The sequence below is a fragment of the Semicossyphus pulcher genome, unplaced genomic scaffold, assembly GCF_022749685.1.
Source record: "Semicossyphus pulcher isolate SPU_LCO1_2020_fin unplaced genomic scaffold, fSemPul1.0.p SCAF_17, whole genome shotgun sequence".
Classification (NCBI taxonomy): domain Eukaryota; kingdom Metazoa; phylum Chordata; class Actinopteri; order Labriformes; family Labridae; genus Semicossyphus; species Semicossyphus pulcher.
In genome coordinates, this window is record NW_027211681.1 from 8,616,230 (window position 1) to 8,636,406 (window position 20,177).

At 42.6% G+C, this 20,177-nt stretch overlaps 1 protein-coding gene across 1 annotated transcript in view; it reads left to right on the top strand.

Annotated features, from left to right (window-relative positions):
* The window catches only part of slit2 (slit homolog 2 (Drosophila)), a 90,037-nt gene that overhangs the window by 58,258 nt on the left and 11,602 nt on the right, over positions 1-20,177 (top strand). The window contains exons 12-28 of the mRNA XM_069665664.1: positions 118-189; positions 3,652-3,723; positions 4,026-4,169; positions 6,382-6,545; positions 10,314-10,464; positions 10,588-10,662; positions 10,857-11,000; positions 11,280-11,423; positions 11,507-11,673; positions 11,756-11,888; positions 13,480-13,548; positions 13,922-13,993; positions 14,674-14,745; positions 14,851-14,922; positions 16,681-16,844; positions 18,016-18,140; positions 18,350-18,447. Coding sequence (XP_069521765.1) covers positions 118-189; positions 3,652-3,723; positions 4,026-4,169; positions 6,382-6,545; positions 10,314-10,464; positions 10,588-10,662; positions 10,857-11,000; positions 11,280-11,423; positions 11,507-11,673; positions 11,756-11,888; positions 13,480-13,548; positions 13,922-13,993; positions 14,674-14,745; positions 14,851-14,922; positions 16,681-16,844; positions 18,016-18,140; positions 18,350-18,447 — 1,938 coding nt within the window. The remainder of the gene's footprint in view (positions 1-117; positions 190-3,651; positions 3,724-4,025; positions 4,170-6,381; positions 6,546-10,313; positions 10,465-10,587; positions 10,663-10,856; positions 11,001-11,279; positions 11,424-11,506; positions 11,674-11,755; positions 11,889-13,479; positions 13,549-13,921; positions 13,994-14,673; positions 14,746-14,850; positions 14,923-16,680; positions 16,845-18,015; positions 18,141-18,349; positions 18,448-20,177) is intronic.

The window sequence follows — 20,177 nt, forward strand, 5'->3', positions numbered from 1 at the left end:
CAACCACTTACAAAAACTTTAGATTCTGCTCTGTTTGTAGCCTGTGTTGACCTCCATGTTTCTCTTTTCATTTTCTCTTTCCATCACCGCCTTTTTCTCTGGCTCTGCTCTTCACAGAGACTTGAGTAACAACCAGATATCAGAGTTAGCCTCGGACGCCTTCCAAGGTCTGCGCTCCCTCAACTCTCTGTGAGTACTCTGTTTGTATTTAACATGCAGTTTACAGAAAACACAAGTACAGCCTTTTGAATCTCACAAGGAATATCAAATGCTTTTATTTGTTTTTAAAGTTAAAACCAATATTTCTGTTGATTATGTTACCACTCTATGCCCCAAAATTAGCTTATGAGACCTAAACACAGTAGTTAAGTTACAACAAAGCTAGCAAAATAGCAAAAAACACTGCACAGGAATACTGCGGAAAGTATGCTAGCACTGAGTTGAACCAGGAAGTTTGTGATGGAGGCTAAATAACTGTAACAAATCCACAAAACAACAATTGTTTAACTCTAGCTTAGAAACCGTAGCTAGGTACCAGTGTTAACTACAAGTATTAGCATTCATGGCTACGTATTTAGTTGTAGCTGTAACCTTGCATTGCTTCCTACTTTACTGGTTTAAGCTACTACATTATGATGTGGGGTTACAGTTAGGTTAAGTGGGAAGAAGTCGTGTTCAAGACCAACAGATCCACTGTAGCTATAGGAGCCGGTATAACTCGGATGCTAAAACCGAATACATTTTGGCTAGTTTTGGCTAATATTACATTAGCGTCTCTGCCTGCTATTCAAATTAGCAAAGCAAAGGGTCTGTTTTCATAAGAGTAATTTAATGATAATTTAGCATGCTTGTATCAAGTAGGTACCAGAGTAAACTACATTAGTATTCTGGCTAAGTATTTAGCTATAGTTGTAGCACAGTTTGCTTCCTACTTCATTATGAGCTAACCACATTACAGTAGGATGACAGTTGGGTTACGTTAGAAAAGACCATTTTAAAGGCTGATAGAGCCACTGTGTTGGAGCCTGTATAACTTCAATGCCCGATGCTGAAACCATTATATTGGTGTTTTGGCGAACGTTAATGTTAGCACCTCTGCCCTGCTATTTAAAGAAGCAAGCAAAGGGTCAGTTTTGATAATATTAATTAAGCCTTCCTTTCTGCAGCACAAGTTTGGCTAGCCTTTTTTCAAAAACGTCTTCTTTTATTATTATGGGTAGAAAAATTGGCCTAAAAGCAACTTCAACTGTAGCCTCAAGTTAACAGTATTTTTTAAGAACCAAAGATGCACTTTTGACAGTAGCGGTGTTGCTGCTGGCTTCCTCTTCAGCCTGAGTCTCAGGTCGGACCATCTGCTTTGCGTGTTAAGCTTTGGTAAAGGAAGACGCGGAGAGGAGCAGAAGAGGGAGTGAGGGATGTCGAGTTATTTCATGAAGGAGTTATATTAAGGTCTCGTCTCTCCAAAGTCAATAATTCATAAACGCTGAATTGCTGAATGGAGGCTTCTGCCACCTCATTACACATTCACCACAGAGAGAATGGGACACACACATTCATGCTGACACACCACATACAGTATGGCTTTCACATTAGGCAGTGCTGTGTGTTCATTGTGTGTCAGGGTTTAGTTAGAGAGGATGTAAATGAGCCATCGATTTTGTCAGTGCGTCTGACTGTATGTCTGCGTTTGTGTGTGTGTATGTGCGTGTGAAACTGTACGTGCTAATGCGTGTGAGACTTAAATGAAGCGTTCACTCCCCGCGCCGTGTGTTTCCCAACCTCAGGTCTCTCGGGGACAGCCACTCAGCACAATGAAATAAAAGCCAATCTAAAACACATGTCTTTAAACTGCCTACATACACAGCTCAACTCAGCGTGTAGCATTAAGATGACTGATAACTCTCTGAGTGTGTGTAAGAGTCTGCGTCAGAGGTATTTCTTGGGCAAGGCAGTGGCAGTCCCCGCCTTGACCTGTTTGTGTTTGTTATCTGATATATTTATAAAAGCTTTGCCCTGATAGCAGGGTGCATAACTCACTGTAACTGCAGCCAGATTTATGAAGAGTGTTTTGTGACTATTAGATAACAAGTGTTTATAACTAGTTATACTTTATGTGCTTACTTTTGACAAACAGGAAGGTGTTGGCAAAGTCACACAGCCAATGTTTTTAGAGGTCGGGTTTTTATTAGGCGTTTTAACATGGCACTCAAAAGGAAAAGAGGGTGCTATCATTTTTGATTAAGGTCTAATCATTTTATGTCTTGTGTTTTTCTCCCAATGTGTCTGCATGCTTTAGTAAAAAGCCGCCCTGTTGGTGTCATGCTGCTTTCAAGTAACACCGACACCTCCTGTTAGTCTAAGGCAACGTTCCCACGCCAAGCCTTAGTGCCCAATTACGATTTATTGCTCAGATGCGATTTTTTTCTTTGGCTGTTCAAAATGTTTTTAAAATGTGGCCAGTATCAGATTGCAGTGTGAAATGGTCACGATCCTGAACTGACTCCGCATGCGCAAGAACAATAGCAGCACGGTGTTGAACGTAAACAAACATGGGTGCCATGAAAGTCAGCGTTTACGGTTTCACGTGTAAATCGCTGTGCCGTGGAAGCCAGCAAATTCGACAGCAGATGATAACAAGGCCGAGAAGAAAGAGAGACAAATTTTTATTTATGACTTTTTGTGGAGCAAAAATGGCTGCTACCTCAGTACGGAGGTGTGTGTGGATGTGGAGTCGGAGCCAAGATTCCTTCCATGTTACAGTTTGACTCCTGCCAGCACATAATGTCGTTCGAGAGCGACGTAAAAGTCGCATGAATTCCAATGACAGTTCAGACTCAGGTTATATTGCAAAACATCAGACCTGTATCTGATTTAGGTCCACATATGAAGGTAGCCCAAATCAGATTTGAAAAGATCAGATTCCCTGTGATTTGTGCTGTTCACACTGTCATGAAAAAAACAGACCTGAGTCACATATAAGCAAAAGAAATTGGATTTGGGCCACATTTCCCTGCAGTCTGAACGTAGCCTGGCGTTGCAGAGTTAAAACCTTCTTCCAAGATGGTTACACCCATAATTATGCTTGTTGTCACATCAGATAAAAAGCATAAATTAGTTTTTTTTTAACAGTATTATTATAAGATTAGAAAAAGATAAAACTATTGGCGGTGGATGATTTGCAGGCTTTTTGCTGAAGATTCTTTTTTATAGGTCATAGAGAGGCATCCATCATTATTTCATTCATTTAATTTACCTTCATTATCATTTAATAACTGGTTAAAAACTCCTCGCAGTATGTTTAAGTAGGAGATATCGTTGGTGTCAAACATTTCCTCTACCTTGGACTTAGAATTACAGCAATTATTCCCACAGTCTGCTTTATATTAAGGTCTCTTACAATTTGACATGAACACAGCATTCACTGGCACACTGTCAAATTCAACTGTCACAATGGGAACGCGAACAAAATGTATCTTTTATATTTGATACATTGTTATCAGGAACAAACCTGCCTTCAGCGACTTTATCAGGAGGTTGTTAGAGAATTTGGCTTGTCTCTTTAAAAATGCAGAGTGTTAGTTTTACTGGTGTGACTGGATAATATGCGTGGTCTTGTTCATAACTTATTAATGTAAAGTTTGTGCTCCCCAGGGTGTTATATGGGAACAAGATCACAGAGATTTCCAAAGGGCTGTTTGAGGGACTATTTTCTCTGCAGCTATTGTAAGTAGACACACACCTTCATTCTGTCTCTCTCTCTCTCTCTCTCTCTCTCTCTCTCTCTCACACACACACACACACACTCTCTCTCCATTATAGTTGCAGCTAAGAGCTCACATCCATATCTCATTGATATTCTGTTGAAAAGTGCTTACCTAAAACATTGTCGTTAGAGTGGAGACATCATGATTGAAAGGCATCATCACTGACCTGTAACGCTTAAAACACTCACTGAAGAATGAAAACAGGATAAGCAGTCATCTCTCTCTCTCTCTCTCTCTCCCTCTGTCTCTCTTTTTTTTCAGGTTGCTGAATGCTAATAAGATAGCGTGTCTCCGTGTGGACGCATTTCAGGACCTCCACAACCTCAATCTGCTCTCTCTATATGACAACAAGCTCCAGACCATCGCCAAGGGGACCTTCGCGTCACTGAGAGCCATACAAACACTGTATGTACACACAGACACAGCTCAGTGTACACACACACACACACAGCAGATTTATATTGAATGGGAAGGTGTGAAACATTGAGCAGTAGCTGCCAATCATCATCGCAGACCAACTGCAAATGCCTTGTTTAGTCATCTTTAAGAATGACAATCGCCGTTTCTTTATCAATACTTCATTTTGCGCTGGTGTTTCATATAACACCAGAGAGATCTTCAGACAAGAGTTACAGTACATAGTGTATATTAATTTCACCACTTTAAAGAGCCCTAATAGACTTTAGTCTGACTGAAAAATGTCTTGTTCTGGCTCTTAGTGGCTTCCCCAGTGTATACTTACAGCTCCTTTCTCTCGGCTGTTAAGTGGATAAAACAGCAGTAATACAGCTACCCCAAACCTAAGACTTTCCATGTCTTGGGTTTTCCGACCTGGTGGTTACAGGCATTAAATATAATGTTATAGAATTAGTAGGTCATATAGAGACGTGTGTATTCATTTCAGTTAAAACTCCTCACTGTAGGTATATTATGTATTATCTTAACTGTGTTTTGGGGGGGCATCAGCAAATGGTAAGAGTCCCAGGTCTGAGAAACACTGTTATATATCTATAGTTAATGTTAATTTACATTAAAAAAAGTAAAACAAAAAACTTTACAAGCACATGCATCAGCCCGACTGTCACCTTTCAGCTTTAAATCATAGTTGGGAGACCGCCGGTGTCTGGTGATGAGTCAGTCTGCTGTCGCCTGGCTCAGAGCTGAAAACAAGCTTTAGTGCAGTGCAGGCAAACTCTGCTGTTAAGAAAGGTCGTGAGCTGTTGTGGTAACTTTGCATAAACAAAGGCTGTATTCACTCAGTGCAGCAAACACAGTACACCGCCCTGTCACAATAACAAATGCACGGCACACTATGTCACATAAATGTTTTCAATAAATCCACCTACCTGAAAGGGGAAGACTCCCACAATGCCTTGCTTGAAAGCATTTGCATTTTTAAAATCACTTTTACTTATATTAAGCTGACATTATGGTTATTAAACATACGTGGTAACGGATTGTAAAGTGACAATAATGTTTATTTGGTCACCTTCATATTAATCTCTATTTAAATAGAAATTTAGAATCTGTAGGCATGGATGAGGATTTCCGGGAAGGCAAGTGTTCTGTTTGAACTACACTTGTAGTCCGAGTAATATTGACCAATCACGTATCAGCAGGCTGCAGCGTATGCAGGGAAAACGGTCCGTGAGGAGATCAAAAGCAGGCGGAACGAAATCCGCTGTAATGGCATCCCAGCTCTCATCCGCGTCATCTGACGACGATTTAGCTTCTTATTAATCTCTATAAACAGACATCTGCATGTAAGCTCAGCTAACAATCTGTTCAAGATTTAAAATTTAACTTGAGATGAATTCCCATTTCGCTGTGTCACGAAAGCCGTTCAGCGTTCAGATTTCCCGACTTCCTCGAATGCACCAGATCGATCCGACCTCCGTTCAACAAACGGACATTTTAAATGTTTTCTTCTCCTCTTGAGGACAGACCTGACAAAGCTTGAATTTTAACTTCTTACAAATCTGCATCGTGATGTTGAGATTTCGGCAAAGGTAAGACCCGCTAATAACAAGGAAATCACAAGAAAACCGTTTCTCTTTCTGTAACAATGCAGCAGGCGGAAAAGGAAGTCTTGACAGGAAGTTGTTTATCACTTACCGCCCGGCACATTCACTATATCGTCTCAGACTATAGCCGATGGGATCCGAGATTGCCTATATATCAATATACTCTGGACATTAATTTAAAACTGCTGAGTAGAACAATGTTTCAGTTATTATTTTTCATATTTTTAAACTTTTATCAATCAATGTAGTGTACAAAAACATTTATACAAACAAAAAAAGCCGAATAATACAAAATAGTGGTAGTAAAAAAGACGTGTGGGTTTCATTCTGAAAGTTTGATTTACAACATACTATTTAGAGTATAATGTAATCTCAGCTGTAAATTAAATTATGCAGTTGTTTGTAGTGTGTTATTATTCTGTAACACACTCACAAATAATGTATCCACATTCAAAAAACATTTATGTTCAAAGTATGTGTTGTTCTGACAGCTAATTTATGTGTTTCTGTGTGTGTGTGTGTGTGTGTGTGTGTGTGTGTGTGTGTGTGTGTGTGTGTCTGTGTGTGTGTGTGTGTGTGTGTGTGTGTATCAGTCACTTAGCCCAGAACCCGTTTATCTGTGACTGCCATCTGAAGTGGCTGGCCGACTACCTGCAGGACAATCCCATCGAGACGAGCGGCGCCCGCTGCACCAGCCCCCGACGGCTCGCCAACAAACGCATCGGACAGATCAAGAGCAAGAAGTTCCGCTGCTCAGGTAAAAAAACACGCTGCAGAGAAGACGCATCGTTGTATCTCTGCAAGACGGATCATTTCTGTTTATGATTAGTCACACATGTCAAGAAAATCCAAATTGACTGTCCAACTTCCTGTGTTTTCATTCTGTGTCTTCCTGCTGGGATTTTCCCTTGGCCTCTCTTTACTAACCGCAGATCCCTGTTTTCAGCTTTTCTGTCTCTCTCTCAGTTCAACACATGCTCACGCACACACACACGCACACACACACACACATACACAAACATTAAGTACTTTTCTCTTTTGGTTCTTTAGTTGTTTTTTCACGTTCACTCTCTCTGTCTCTGTCTCTCCATTAGCTAGAGAACAGTATTTCATCCCAGGTATTGTACATCGAGCATGTGTGTGTGTGTGTGTGTATAAGACACTGTCTGGTCAATCACAGCGGATGCTGCACACTCACACACTCTTGACACTTGGAGTGACTTACCTTGACTGATACCTTTTGAATGCCAAGACATTTTGCTCTAATGGTCCAACTTACACGATAACGCATCACATCTAACCCGGCAGCACATAATCACTCTCTTGTCCTTGCACTGGGGCTTTTTCGGCGGCAGCCGTAACCTTGACGATGGAGGGAAAACAGTCGTGTTAATAAGCTCCGGCTGCTGTCAGCTCGGCTCTGCATGTGTAGACTCTGTATAAATGAAAGTATATTGGTACAGCGATCACAGAGACTAAATTTAATACGTCTCAGCACATCTTATCATAGCTAATGTATGAGCGTGTGTCCGCCAGCATCTGTGTGTTTCGCCCGCTGCAGAACATCAAAAGGTCACACAGTCGCCATGCTCAGAGGGGCGCTGGGAAATATGTAAATCAGACATGCATATGAGATCAGTAACAGGGCTAAAGGCGGTCATTACCACAGCAGCACACACAGGAGGCATGTGTGTGTGAATGTGTGTGAATGTGTGTGTGTGTGTGTGTGTGTGTGTGTGTGTGTGTGTGTGTGTGTGTGTGTGTGTGTGTGTGTGTGTGTGTGTGTGTGCGTGCGTGTGTGCTGCAGTCATTAACTCACCGGGGGGACAGAGGTTTCAAAGCCCAGATACCACATACAGGGCAGAGCTGAATAATTTAACAACATTTGCAGTTGAAAAGTTGAATAAACATGTTTCATTCTGGGGGACAACCTTGGTATCTCGCTTTAACTCAATACTTCTGAAATCCTTTAGTTTCCCTGCGTCATGTCCCCTATTTCACGGTGTATTGTTTCTGAACTTATCTCATTTCTCAGTCTGAACACAAACCGAATGATTCTGAATTCAAGTTTTATCTCTCCAACCGTGTCTTGTGTTAGTCTTGTGAAGATTGGAGTTGAAAGCTTGAACTAAACGCTCTAAGTTTATTATAATTGTTAATCAGTATAGAGCTTTTATCTATTTATTTGTGCTTTTTGTAATCTCACAATCCCCCACCTCCCAGAAAAACCCGCCTGAACCCGTCCCGCTTTAAGCAAACCGAGCCGGAACGCACCCACCAAATGTCATGTTATGCCAGCACGACTCTCACTATTCACGAGTCATTACCCCTTTAAATGAATCACTGCCTGGGGACTGAACACGAAAAAATTGCAGCATTTTCTCCCCGTTTTTCATCATTTTCTGCCCCTCCTGTTCAAATAAACGAGTGAAATCCCTTCTTCTTTCTCCTAATGCCTCTCTCACACACTCAGGAGTACACCACCACACCGGCTGTAAGTAACACACTCTCAAACACACACACACACACACACAGTTCTTGCGTCAAACTCCGATATCCCTCTCCTCTCGTCCCCTGAGCCGGGCTCTCACCTTTGACCTCTGCCACAGTGACCTTTGACCCCCTCTGTGACTCCTCGTGTTTGTCTACAAACAACAACAACCAGAAGATTCATAAGATTTACATTTTTTTACACAATGGTTCTTTTTTTCCTTCTCATGCGGTTCCTGTGTGTATCTGGTGTGTGTGTGCGCGCGCGTGTGTGTCTGTGTTTGTTTGTGTGTTTCTAGAAGTCAGAGCTTCTCTTGCCTTCAGTGCTGCTGTAACTCTCCTCCCACTCCTCTGTAACTGCTGCTCTGTTCTCCTCTGTTATGTCTGTGGATTTTAGAAGCCTTTAGATGTTCCAGTCTCTCCTTCTCCTCCCCACCTCCCCTGCTTCTGTACTTTCCAACCTGTCTGATCTCCTCCTCTTCTCCTTTCCCCCTCCTTTCTTCATCCCTATTTACATTTCCTCGAGCCAGAAGGTCTCTGACTTTCTCCTGCTTTTTCTCTCTCATCTTTTCATCTCTTCAACTTACCTCCTCTTACATCCTTCTTATCCCCTTCTCTGCTCCCTCTCCTCCTCCTTTCCTTTCCTTTCCTTTGCCAATTCCCTCCTCCTCAACACCCCCTTCCACTCCTCTCATCCTCTTTTCTTGTCCTGTTCTTTAAACCCTTCCTCTCCCTCTTATAACTTCCTTTCCTCCTTGTCTCTTTCTCCTTGCCTCCTAAGTCTTCTCCTATTTATTTCACCTCTCTCTCATCCCTTCCCCTCTTACCGCTCTTCGTGCCTTTCCTCTCCTCCTCGTATTCCCCCTCTCCTGCTCCTCTCCTTTTTATCTTCTGTTCCTTTAACTCCTCCACTCATTGCCTTTCCTTCACGTCCCGATTCCTCCTCCTCATCTTCTCTCTTATGTTCCTTTTATCTCTTCTCTTCTTTCTTCTCCTTCTCTCCTTCACTTCCTTGCCTCTCTTCCTTCTCCTCCTCATCTCTTTTCCTCCTTTTTATTTCCTCTCCTTCACATCCTATTCCCTCCCTCCCCATCTCTCTCCTTGTTGCCCTCTTGTCTCCTCTCTTTTTTTCTCTCCCCTCCTCCCTCCTCCTCTCACCACTCCTTTGACCTCTTCTCTTTTCCGTCCCTCTCCTCATCACACCTCTCTTCTTCCCTCCTTCTTTCCTTCTCATCCTTCTTCCCATTAACCTCCTCTTCCTTCAGCTTTTCCTCTACTCCTCCTCCTCTCCTCCCTCTGCCCTCCCCGCCCCCTGTGTTCCAGCGGAGGAGCAGTCAGTCAGCAGGTTGTTCCTTTGTGCTTGATCTAACCATGTGGCTGCCAGGTTCCTATAGTGGAACATGGTTCTGTCAAGCACCATGGAACGGCCCTGCGAACCCTGCAGCATGGCCGAGACGCAAGAGACAGCAGTCACCTGTCACCCCCCGACCTGTGTGTGTGTGTGTGTTTCTGTGTGTGTACAGTATGATGGATGGCTGCCTGTGTGCGTGAGCATTTTTCTGCTATGATCCAATCTGTTGATGCTGCTCTGTTTGTGCTGTGGTCTCTAACACTAACAGTTTCTTTGTAGTCTGACAGGACTGAAAGACTCCAATGTGTTTGTTCTGGTGTGGGTGCGTGCGTGTCTGTATACATGTCTCCATTTTGACAGTTTGTGCGTCTCATGCACTTGGCTCCTCGTAGGCCGTGATACAGATGAAGCATTTTGAAGTAATGCTCAAGGGAAATGTTGCTCACAATCAAAATAAGGATTGTTTTTTTGGAACATTTTCTTTTTGTTTTATTTTGGAAATTCCTTCTCCAAACAAAAGCCGCACGGCTCGGTTGCACTTTCTCAAAATTCTTCCATTGTATCACGACCTGTACTCGGGCCATCTGCTGGGTTTCTGTCTGAAGCAGTGCCAGTAAACGCTGGGGTTCGACTCTTGCGCGGTTAGGGAGCGTTCGTTGACGTTGCTTTTATGATTGTAACCAGGTACGGAGGATTACCGCAGTAAGCTCGGAGGAGACTGCTTCGCTGACCTCGCCTGCCCCGAGAAGTGCCGCTGTGAGGGCACCACGGTCGACTGCTCCAACCAGAAACTCACCAAAATACCCGATCACATCCCCCAGTACACCGCTGAACTGTGAGTCACGCTACAAAATCTATGTGTGTGGTATAGAGGAAACCTTGATCTCCTCCTCCTCCTCCTCTGTCTCCTCTGTTGTTGTCTTCCTCTCTGACCACCTCTTCTCCTCTCTGTTCCTAGGCGTCTGAACAACAATGAATTCACTGTGCTCGAGGCGACGGGGATCTTCAAAAAGTTGCCTCAGCTGAGGAAGATGTGAGTCAGAAATGTTGTAATATAACGGGAGCAAAGCGTCACATGTCCTACAGAGTTCACAGAGAGAAAACTATGATTGTACACATTATGACAAAGGCCATAAATAACATGTAATTCTCTCTACTCCCTCTGGCTGCCTTACTCTTGCTCACTCCTGTCTTACCTTTCTTTGTCCTGCTTTCCCCTCTTTGCAGTAACCTGAGTAACAACCGCATCACTGACATAGAGGAGGGGACGTTTGAAGGAGCCTCGGGGGTCAATGAGCTGATTCTGACCTCCAACAGACTGGAGAACGTACACCACCGCATGCTGAAGGGACTCGCTGGCCTCCGCACGCTGTGGGTACACGCACACACACACACACACACACACACACACACACACGGTTACTTAAATACATCTGCAATCACATTATCATAACAAGTGTGTGTACAATATTCAAATATGCTCTCTCACACTGTGATAGTATCCACACAAACATTTGAAACATGTGAGCATGCATAATTCACAGGTTTATATTATCATAAATATGCGATTTTCTTTGTAAAATACACAGAACATTTAATCATGTATGTGTGTGTGTGTTCGTGTGTGTGTGTGTGTGTGTGTGGTTGCAGTATGCTGAGGAGTAACCGTATCAGCTGTGTGAGTAACAGCAGCTTCGTTGGGTTGAGCTCCGTACGTCTCCTGTCGCTCTACGACAACCAGATCACCTCCATGAACCCCGGAGCCTTCGACACACTGCACTCTCTGTCCACACTGTGAGTACACACGTCAACATGTGAATGTTCACAAAAACACACAACGTATTTATAATTCTAAGTCACTTTATTTTGTTCTCCAGCAACCTTCTGGCCAATCCCTTCAACTGTAACTGTCACCTGGCCTGGCTCGGCGATTGGCTGAGAAGGAAGCGCATCGTCACTGGAAACCCTCGCTGCCAGAATCCTTACTTCCTGAAAGAGATCCCCATCCAGGATGTAGCCGTCCAGGACTTTGCCTGTGAAGAGGGTGAGTCAGAACAGATTTACTTTTTATCTGCGGCCTTTACAGTCTTGTTCCACCCTTAATCCCCTCTCTGTATCTCTCTCAGGTAACGAGGAGAACAGCTGCTCTCCGGTGCTCAGGTGTCCAGCAGAGTGTTCCTGTCTGGACACTGTGGTGCGCTGCAGCAACAAGGGTCTGACCACACTGCCCAAAGGCCTGCCCAAAGAGACCACCGAACTGTGAGTTACAGACAACACAGCATTTAATTCAGAGACATTTGTAAAGTCCTGTAAAAAACATGTATATCCAAAACTTTGCAGCAGATAATCTCATGGATTTTAGCTTTCTAAATGAGTTAAAGTAATAATCTCGAAGATTTTAATTTAAAAAAAATTCTGTTAAGTCACTATCTATCGCCGAATGAGGTAACACAATGGTGATTGAGCCTATGGCCCACTGATGACAGCCACAGAAAACACAAGTGGCGCCCAGTTAGTGACGCATCTTCCATCACCCAGCAGTGGTTGGTCTGCCAGAGAGGGTAGGCGGAGCTAAGCGGCTGCTTTTCCAGTCTCTGCAAGTGTTGCGAGTAAACAGTAATCTACTATGGCTGAACAAACAAAGAAAAGATTGATGACTACAGATACAACTTCAGAAATAAGTGAAAAACCAACGAAGAAGAAACAAATTTGACGCTCAGATGAAGGTTTAAAAAGGAAAGCGACCGTCAGCGAGGAACATCATGAGTTAACCCGGAGCAAACCGTGGACGTCACACATGAACACTGTCTGGATATCTGGCAAGTGTGCTCCCGCAATTACTGTGTATCGCTATAGGTGCTGCCAAAGAGAACGAAACTGAGATCTTCGAGATTATAACTTTAAAGTACTTTACGAGACAAATAAAAAATAGGGAAAAAAGGGAAAATATGAACTGAGAGAAACAGTACCTAATACATTCTAAGGTAATCCACATAAGATGCAATTTCTGAAGGATTTCTAGAACATTTTGTGACGTCTGTCACTTTTCCATCTCATAGAAGTTTGCTTGGAACGTAACAAATGCTGCCACATTTTCTTTTCCTCTAAGCCTACATCTCATCTGGCGAAACCTCCGTATGCAGGACTTTTAATCTCATCATGTTTTTCTATAATGACTGATAAGTTTGTCCAGTCAGTGTAGACGGTCAACACCTTACGGTGGATTAAAGGGCAGTTAGAACTTTATGAATCATAATTTGAATCTGTCTTTTTAAGTCACTGAATCTGTGCTTGGTCAGAAAACATGCACAGAACCACACATTAGCACACAGGCTCAAGAAAACGTAGAGGATTTTATTCCAGAAACTCAACTCAACACACACTCCCACACACTAAATCCCAGATGATCACAAAATAACAGCCCTAAATTAAACATCAGACAGCTGGCTTGGTGGTATTTTCTATCATTCCACTCGTCCTCCTGTGGGGAACGTGCTCTCTCCAATATTAACAAAGACTTAATTAATATGCTGGATTAATTGCACATTGTCACACAGTGAAGGAGATATGATCTCAGACGTGTGTGTGTGAGAGTGTGTGAGAAAAGAGAGTGGTTATAGTGTATTAGTGGATGCCTGTGGGGATATTAAACTCCAGTGTTTATTATGGCTCTCGCAGTAATGACTGCTCACACTGCTGGAGAGGAGGAATTTCCCACATGGTTAAATAACTTCATTATCTCCCTTCTCATTTTCTCCCCTCGTCCTCCTTACATCTTTCTTTTCTGTCTTTTTTTTTTTAACCCTTTGATTCAAACCCTCCCCTCTTTGCCCTCATCTCTGTCTCGCAGGTATCTGGATGGTAACCACTTCACTCAGGTTCCTGTGGAGCTCTCCAATTACAAACACCTGACACTCATGTAAGTTTCACCCACACGGTCTCAGCGGACACACATTACATAAATCACTGAGACGTAAATCAACAAATCACAAAGTCCGAGTTCTGAACAGTCAAACACACATCAATCAGGATCGTGACTTGGCCCGTGTTCCCTGCTTTTGTAGACCAAAACTAACTGACTGGTGTTGTAGCAGAGCTCTGTGTTGTATCACTTCTGATGTGACTCTCGTTTGGCCCTGATGTGGGCGTGACAGCCCGAGCACTGCAGAGCACAGAGGAATATGTAACACTGCAAATAGTCTGCGTCTGTCTTTGTGGGTTTTGTTTACGCATGTGTTGACAGCACTGCCTGTGAGTGTGTGTTTTATGTTTCTGCTATGTTTCCTTTTCAGCGATTTGAGTAACAACCAGATCAGCACGTTGTCCAACCACAGCCTCAGTAACATGTCCGAGCTGCTTACCCTGTGAGTCTGGCTTTACATCAGTCCCTTTGCAATGAGTGTGTGTGAAAATGTGTGTGTGTGGGCGGGAGAGAAAGTTTGTGTAAAGGCTCAGAGGGAAGATGCCCTTGACAAAAGAAAAAGCAGGAATAAAATGTTTCTTTTGTTGTGCATATTTTTGTGGAGTTAAAATGTAGTCTCACATGAATATTGTCCCGTGTGGCCCACCGTACAGTAGGTGTTCTTTTTGTGAGGGCACTAATAAGCTAAAAAAACAACCATTATATTTATTCTTAAAGCAGCTTAATATGCAGCCCGAAGCAGTTGAATATATTGTCACCACAGGGGCGAAACTACAAGAAAATGCTGACCTCACACAAACCACTGCCAAAAAAAACCACATTAAACATTTATAACACAAAATAGCTGAATCAAACAAGACGAAACTGTGAGAAGCTGAAGATGGACTGGTGTGAGACAGTCTGGAAAACAGCACATTTATGCATCAATCTGATTCTTTATTCAGGAAAGGCTTTAATAAGTTGTATGGATGGATGCGTTTGTGCGATCGTTTGCTCGACTGTTTCCCTCAGTAGAATGTTGTAATAAAGGTGTTGTGCTCTGAAATGCTGCATATGAAGATGTATTGAACACATATCTGCATTAGTTTCCATGCCAACATGTTTATTGTGTTTCACATAAAGAATCCTGAGCTACAACCGCCTGCGCTGCATCCCGGTGAGGGCGTTCGATGGACTCAAGTCTCTGCGTCTGCTGTGAGTGTCTGTCGCACAGCGACACATTTATAGTGACATCTTAAGTCAGGCCGATGCAGACTTATAACATTTCTCTTTCTTCCTCCTTCGCTCGCCCTTTCTTAGATCTCTCCATGGTAACGACATATCAGTGATACCAGAGGGAGCCTTCAAAGACCTGTCGTCGCTCTCCCACCTGTGAGTAACAGAAAAGCATCACTGTTCACGGCTCTCTCTCGGATGGAAGCGTCTACGTCTTTACCTTTATAGAATTGCAAAATAAGGAAATGATTATCATGATAATACAGTCTTCTCTCGCTGCCTGTTTGCTGAGGCTCGTCCATGAATGTGTCCTTCTTTCTCCTGCTCTCCTCTGTTTGGATTCTGAGCATCTGTACCCTGAATATTCCTCTTAGTTTTTATTTATATTCTATTGGAAATAGATCCAAACATTTACTATTAAAATCGAAGTAGTGTATTTGCTGTAAAGAGTCTCTTCCTCCTCTGAGCTGTACTTGGCTCTTTGTGGCAAAAACAGCCAAACTGTTTTTGTAGTTTCTTTGTTAAATATTGGATTTAAGAGAAATCTGCTTGATTGATGGACCGCTAAAAAGGTTTTACAGCACAAAACACCCACTCAGGCATGGTGAGGACTTCAGTGCAAAGACTGCAAAGAAATTCTTAATGTCCTGCCGCCTTGAATCAATAGTCAGACATGCAAAATATAACACAGGAGACTCTTGTCAAGAATGATAAACTGATGTAACTAGGAACCGAATAATCGATGTGACACACTAAAGAACTATTACTTTCTCTTCTTACTGATGTTTTCTTTTTGCATGCTAAGTGAAAATTAAGCAGACGGCACTGAGGTTATATCCGATGCACACTAGAGATAGATAGAAGTAAAGGATTACGCTAATAATGGGTTACCTGCTGGTGGGAATCCTCTCTAGGATCAGCACCATGGACAGCGCCTGTGAAAAGCTGCTGCTTTTTCTAGTTTTATCGCACTGCAGATTGCTAGTCTAAAATAATCTGTACGGAAAGCAGAACTATGAGCCTGGGAATTATTCTGTACGTCATTCAGATCTGTTCTTTAAGGAAGTTTTATAAACATTGGAGCAGCAATGAGATTGTTATTGAGCTAAAAAACAAGGGAAAAAATTGTTTTACTGAAGTACAGCAGCAACTACGGAAGCCTAGAAGGGCCGTGCTTGCAGTGTTTTTTGTTATCTTGAGAAAATAAGCTTTATTTCCAGTAAACGATAATAAATAGCTTGTTGTTATTCTCTTATTATTCGCCGACATCTCGCCAGCTGGAGCAACTGATCTTTTAAGCTAAAAACTGACAAATCAGGGAGAACCCATTATTGGTCACACATTATTACTTAGATCCCTTTTCACTCATGAATTCTCCGTAACAGTCGTGTGATCGTGAAGGCTGAAATCAGGTGTGATCAGATGAACCATACACAGACGTTTGACTTCTCCTTGATTATCCTGTGATTTTAAGAAACAAGAGATGTTCGCTTGTGATTCATATTTATCTACAGAAATAAGCTTTTTCGTTCCGAAAACAAGCTTGGATAAAGAAATAATTGGCATGTGATCTTATGATAAGGGCCTTATAAATGAATTGCAAGCACTTATGTTCTCTGCTTCCATTAGTAACAGACTCTTTCGGACAAGAAGAAGTTTTTACCACTACAAAAACTGCAACTGGAATGAGATGGATGCTTTCAATCTCCACTCTTTTCTCACTCTCATAAACCACAGGTTCACACTTAATGTGACAGTGATGTACAACTAAGTCTGAGAGTATTAACACTGCGACACATTTTCTTTTGTTTTGGCTCTGTAAACAATGACTCTGAGGTTAAAGAGCTGACTTTTCCTGTGTATCCCATTATCGTGACTGCACATTGTTCTCACTCTCCTCTCTCTCTCTCTCAGGGCTCTTGGTGCAAACCCTCTGTACTGTGACTGCCACATGCAGTGGCTGTCAGACTGGGTGAAGAGCGGCTACAAGGAGCCCGGCATTGCTCGCTGTACCGGCCCCGGTGACATGACCGACAAACTGCTGCTCACCACGCCGTCCAAGAAGTTCACATGCACAGGTAATCATACGCTGGCACATGCATACAGTACTAGCACTAGTAGTAGAAGCAAAGGAATATGTGCACATGCCGGCAGATACACAGTACAGTACATCTAGTATTAGATGTCCAAAAGCAAAAGCTTGCACATATTTTGCACACGAGCAGACCATTGGGATTTATTGCTATCAAATATACACACGCTTGATGAGGACTCCTAGAGGAGACCACAAGTTGCCATTAATAGAATTGCTGTCCAATGAAAACGATGTATTTTCTAAATGTGGTTTTCTTAAAACCAAAATAAACAGTTTTCATTTGATAGCAACAAAATGTAAGTATTTAAATTAATGTAACAACTCTAAATTTCTTAAATTTGCCTGTGAGCTGTTCCTCATATAACTGCAAAATGCTGCTGACTGTTGACCCTCACTTTAAACCTCATTATATCTCATTAACTCTGAACACATGACTAAAACCTATTTTTAACCTAACCTAACTGACGCACTGTAGAAGTCCCGGGGCCTTGTGGTTTTCTGGTGCCAGGTAAAGTAGTCAATCATATCCCAGTACTTCCTCCTTAGTGCCCTTCTTCCCCGGCTCCTCGACACGCTCCCAGCCCAGCTTTCCTCGTGCTTTGAGCTGAACCGCTCTTCTTCCCCCTCAGCCCTCGTGTTCTGACCAGCGTTGTGTTTCCCCAACTGTTAGGAATGATGTTCGATGATGATCTGTCATGATTTGGGAATATGAGAGTCCTCTGTATGAGTCATGGTCCTGCAAAGATAATCTTGCATATTACTCGTTTGTAACCAGTTTCATATCAGCAACCCCTTCTTCAAACATCCATAAAACTTTTGATAATGTTCTTTTTCACACGTTTATTCATCAAACTGAATATTTTTTTCCATCACAAAAAACCAATATTTCATAATCAAAATAGTATACTTATTTATCATTCAAAGTAAAACATTAGAAATACATAGTAGGTGGAAAAACCACCAACTTCTTCTGCAGTGCAAAAATTTGACCCCTGAGGATGCAAGACTTATGCAGGACCCTGATAATGTACAGCTGTCAAAGTGTATGTCAACCTATGTATCCTAACTGTACAATATATAAAGCTTATGATCTTCCTGTTGTGTATGTTTTGTGTGTGTGTGTGTGTGTGTGTTGGTGTGTTTGCATCACACAGGTCCAGTAGATATTAGCATCCAGGCAAAGTGTGAACCCTGCCTGTCCAGCCCCTGCAAGAATGACGGCACCTGCTCCAACGACCCGGTGAACTACTACCGCTGCAACTGCCCCTATGGATTTAAGGTACAAACACACACACACACACACACACACACACACACACACACATGGTCCGATGGTCATTTCTCTAGATGAGCCAGATGAACACATATGTGCAGATTTTTGATGAGGGGGATTACAAAATCAACAAACAAGTTGCAAATACAGGGCCGTTATAAGAAGTTGTGGTTTACAAGCACTACATCTATGCGTGTGTTTGTGTTTGCATGCAGGGACAAAACTGTGAGGAGCCCATTCATGCCTGTATCAGTAACCCGTGCCAGAATGGAGGCACCTGCCACCTGAAGGAAGGAGAAGGAAGCAACTTTTGGTGAGAATCTATTATATTTTTTCTACCAGTTAGTGTTGACTATTATGCCTACATGAGATATGTAAAATGCGCTTTATTAACTATTTAACACTTGGATCTCCGTTTACTAGGCTATTACTCCTATATGAGATATGTTTAAGGAAATTCCGGTGACTTATCAGTTGTCTACTAAACTCTCAAAAACTTGCTGTCATCTGTGGCTTTGGAGAGAGGGTTTTGCAGTCAGACAGGTAACCCTGATGATGTTATTAAAGAGGGGGCATTATGCTGTTTCACATTTTAAGACATATATATAATGTTACAATGTTGGATGTTCAGACTAAACGTGGGTGAAGTTTCAAATCTGTAGGTAAAAGTATGTTGGAGTAATCCCCAGGCTTCTCAGCTCAGTCTGCAGGCTGCTGTGAACGCCGGGTTTTACACAGTTTTTTCTACACGCTGCACTTTGTGACATCACAGCTTGTAGGGGCGGGGTTTCTTAAAGGGCAGGCAGAGGCTTTATGAGGGCCTGCACAGAGCAGCAGTGTGAGAAGCATGACAGACTAATGACTTATATTGTGGGTATTGTAGGAGCCACACATTTTGCAGCTTAAACAATGTTAAATGAGACTAAAGTTGAGTTTCATCAGCTTTGACCTTTCTTTTCTTAAATCTTTGTTTTGTGAGTCACCCAACATAATGGAAGTGTAATGCTTAATTGCTGGAGTGCACCTTTAACATTTTAATTGCCTCGGCGGCAGCTCTTTAAGTGTCTTCTTAGTGTTCTTTAAAGGCTGCGATCAGGGAGCTGTAAAGTTGAAAAGTCTTCCATACAACATGGCGTTAAACAAAAAACATGATTAAACCAGTTAGTTGAAACACCTTTGTTGAAGTGACTATAAATTATGTGTGTGCCAAAGTACTCTTCAGTGATCGTAACTGATCTGCATGATCACCACAGCTACAAAACATAAACACAAGGTCATAAAAAAATAAGGATTTTTGTTCATGTTCACATGGGCACACAGAGCTTGTGTAAAAACGCAGACATGTGGGGAACAACAGTCACCTGTGGCCAGACACCAGATATCAATTAGAATAAACCCAATGAACCTGTGATTAAAGGATGTGATCTGCCGCCCCTCAGGAGATCGTTCCACCAATAATGCTGCTAATGACAGGTGGAAATGAGTGTGCAGGAGGTAAAGAGCTCGGGGGACCAGCTCTGTCCTCGGCCCTGCTGTGAGAATCACCTTCTCTTCATTATGTTGTTTAGTATTAACAGGAGGGGAGCTAAGGCCCGTCTGCACGCTCCCAGCAGATTTCACCTCCCACACAGACAATTAGACCAGCCCAGTCTCTCCTGTCTCTTTCTTTCCTCTCTCTCTCTGTCTCTTCTGTCACTTTTTCATCTTAGTCTTCTTCTTCACGTCTGTATTTTCATCTTCGGACACTTTCTTGTCCTTCTCAAGCATAAGAGGTTAGAATATTCATGGTGAAGAGCTGTCGTTGACTGTGTAATGAGATATTAATCCACCTGAGTGTGTGCCGCATAAGAGCTCTTTATTAGGCCCGTAATATACCACTCTGCCTGTGTGTGTGTGTGTGTGTGTGTGTGTGTGTGTGTGTGTGTGTGTGTGTGTGTACGCAGTAATAAACCTGAGTAGCAGTCACAGAGTTGAGGTACGCTCGCGTCTCTACTGGGGATATGCAGATGGAGCTGACGCTGCTGATATAAGCTGCATGCATGG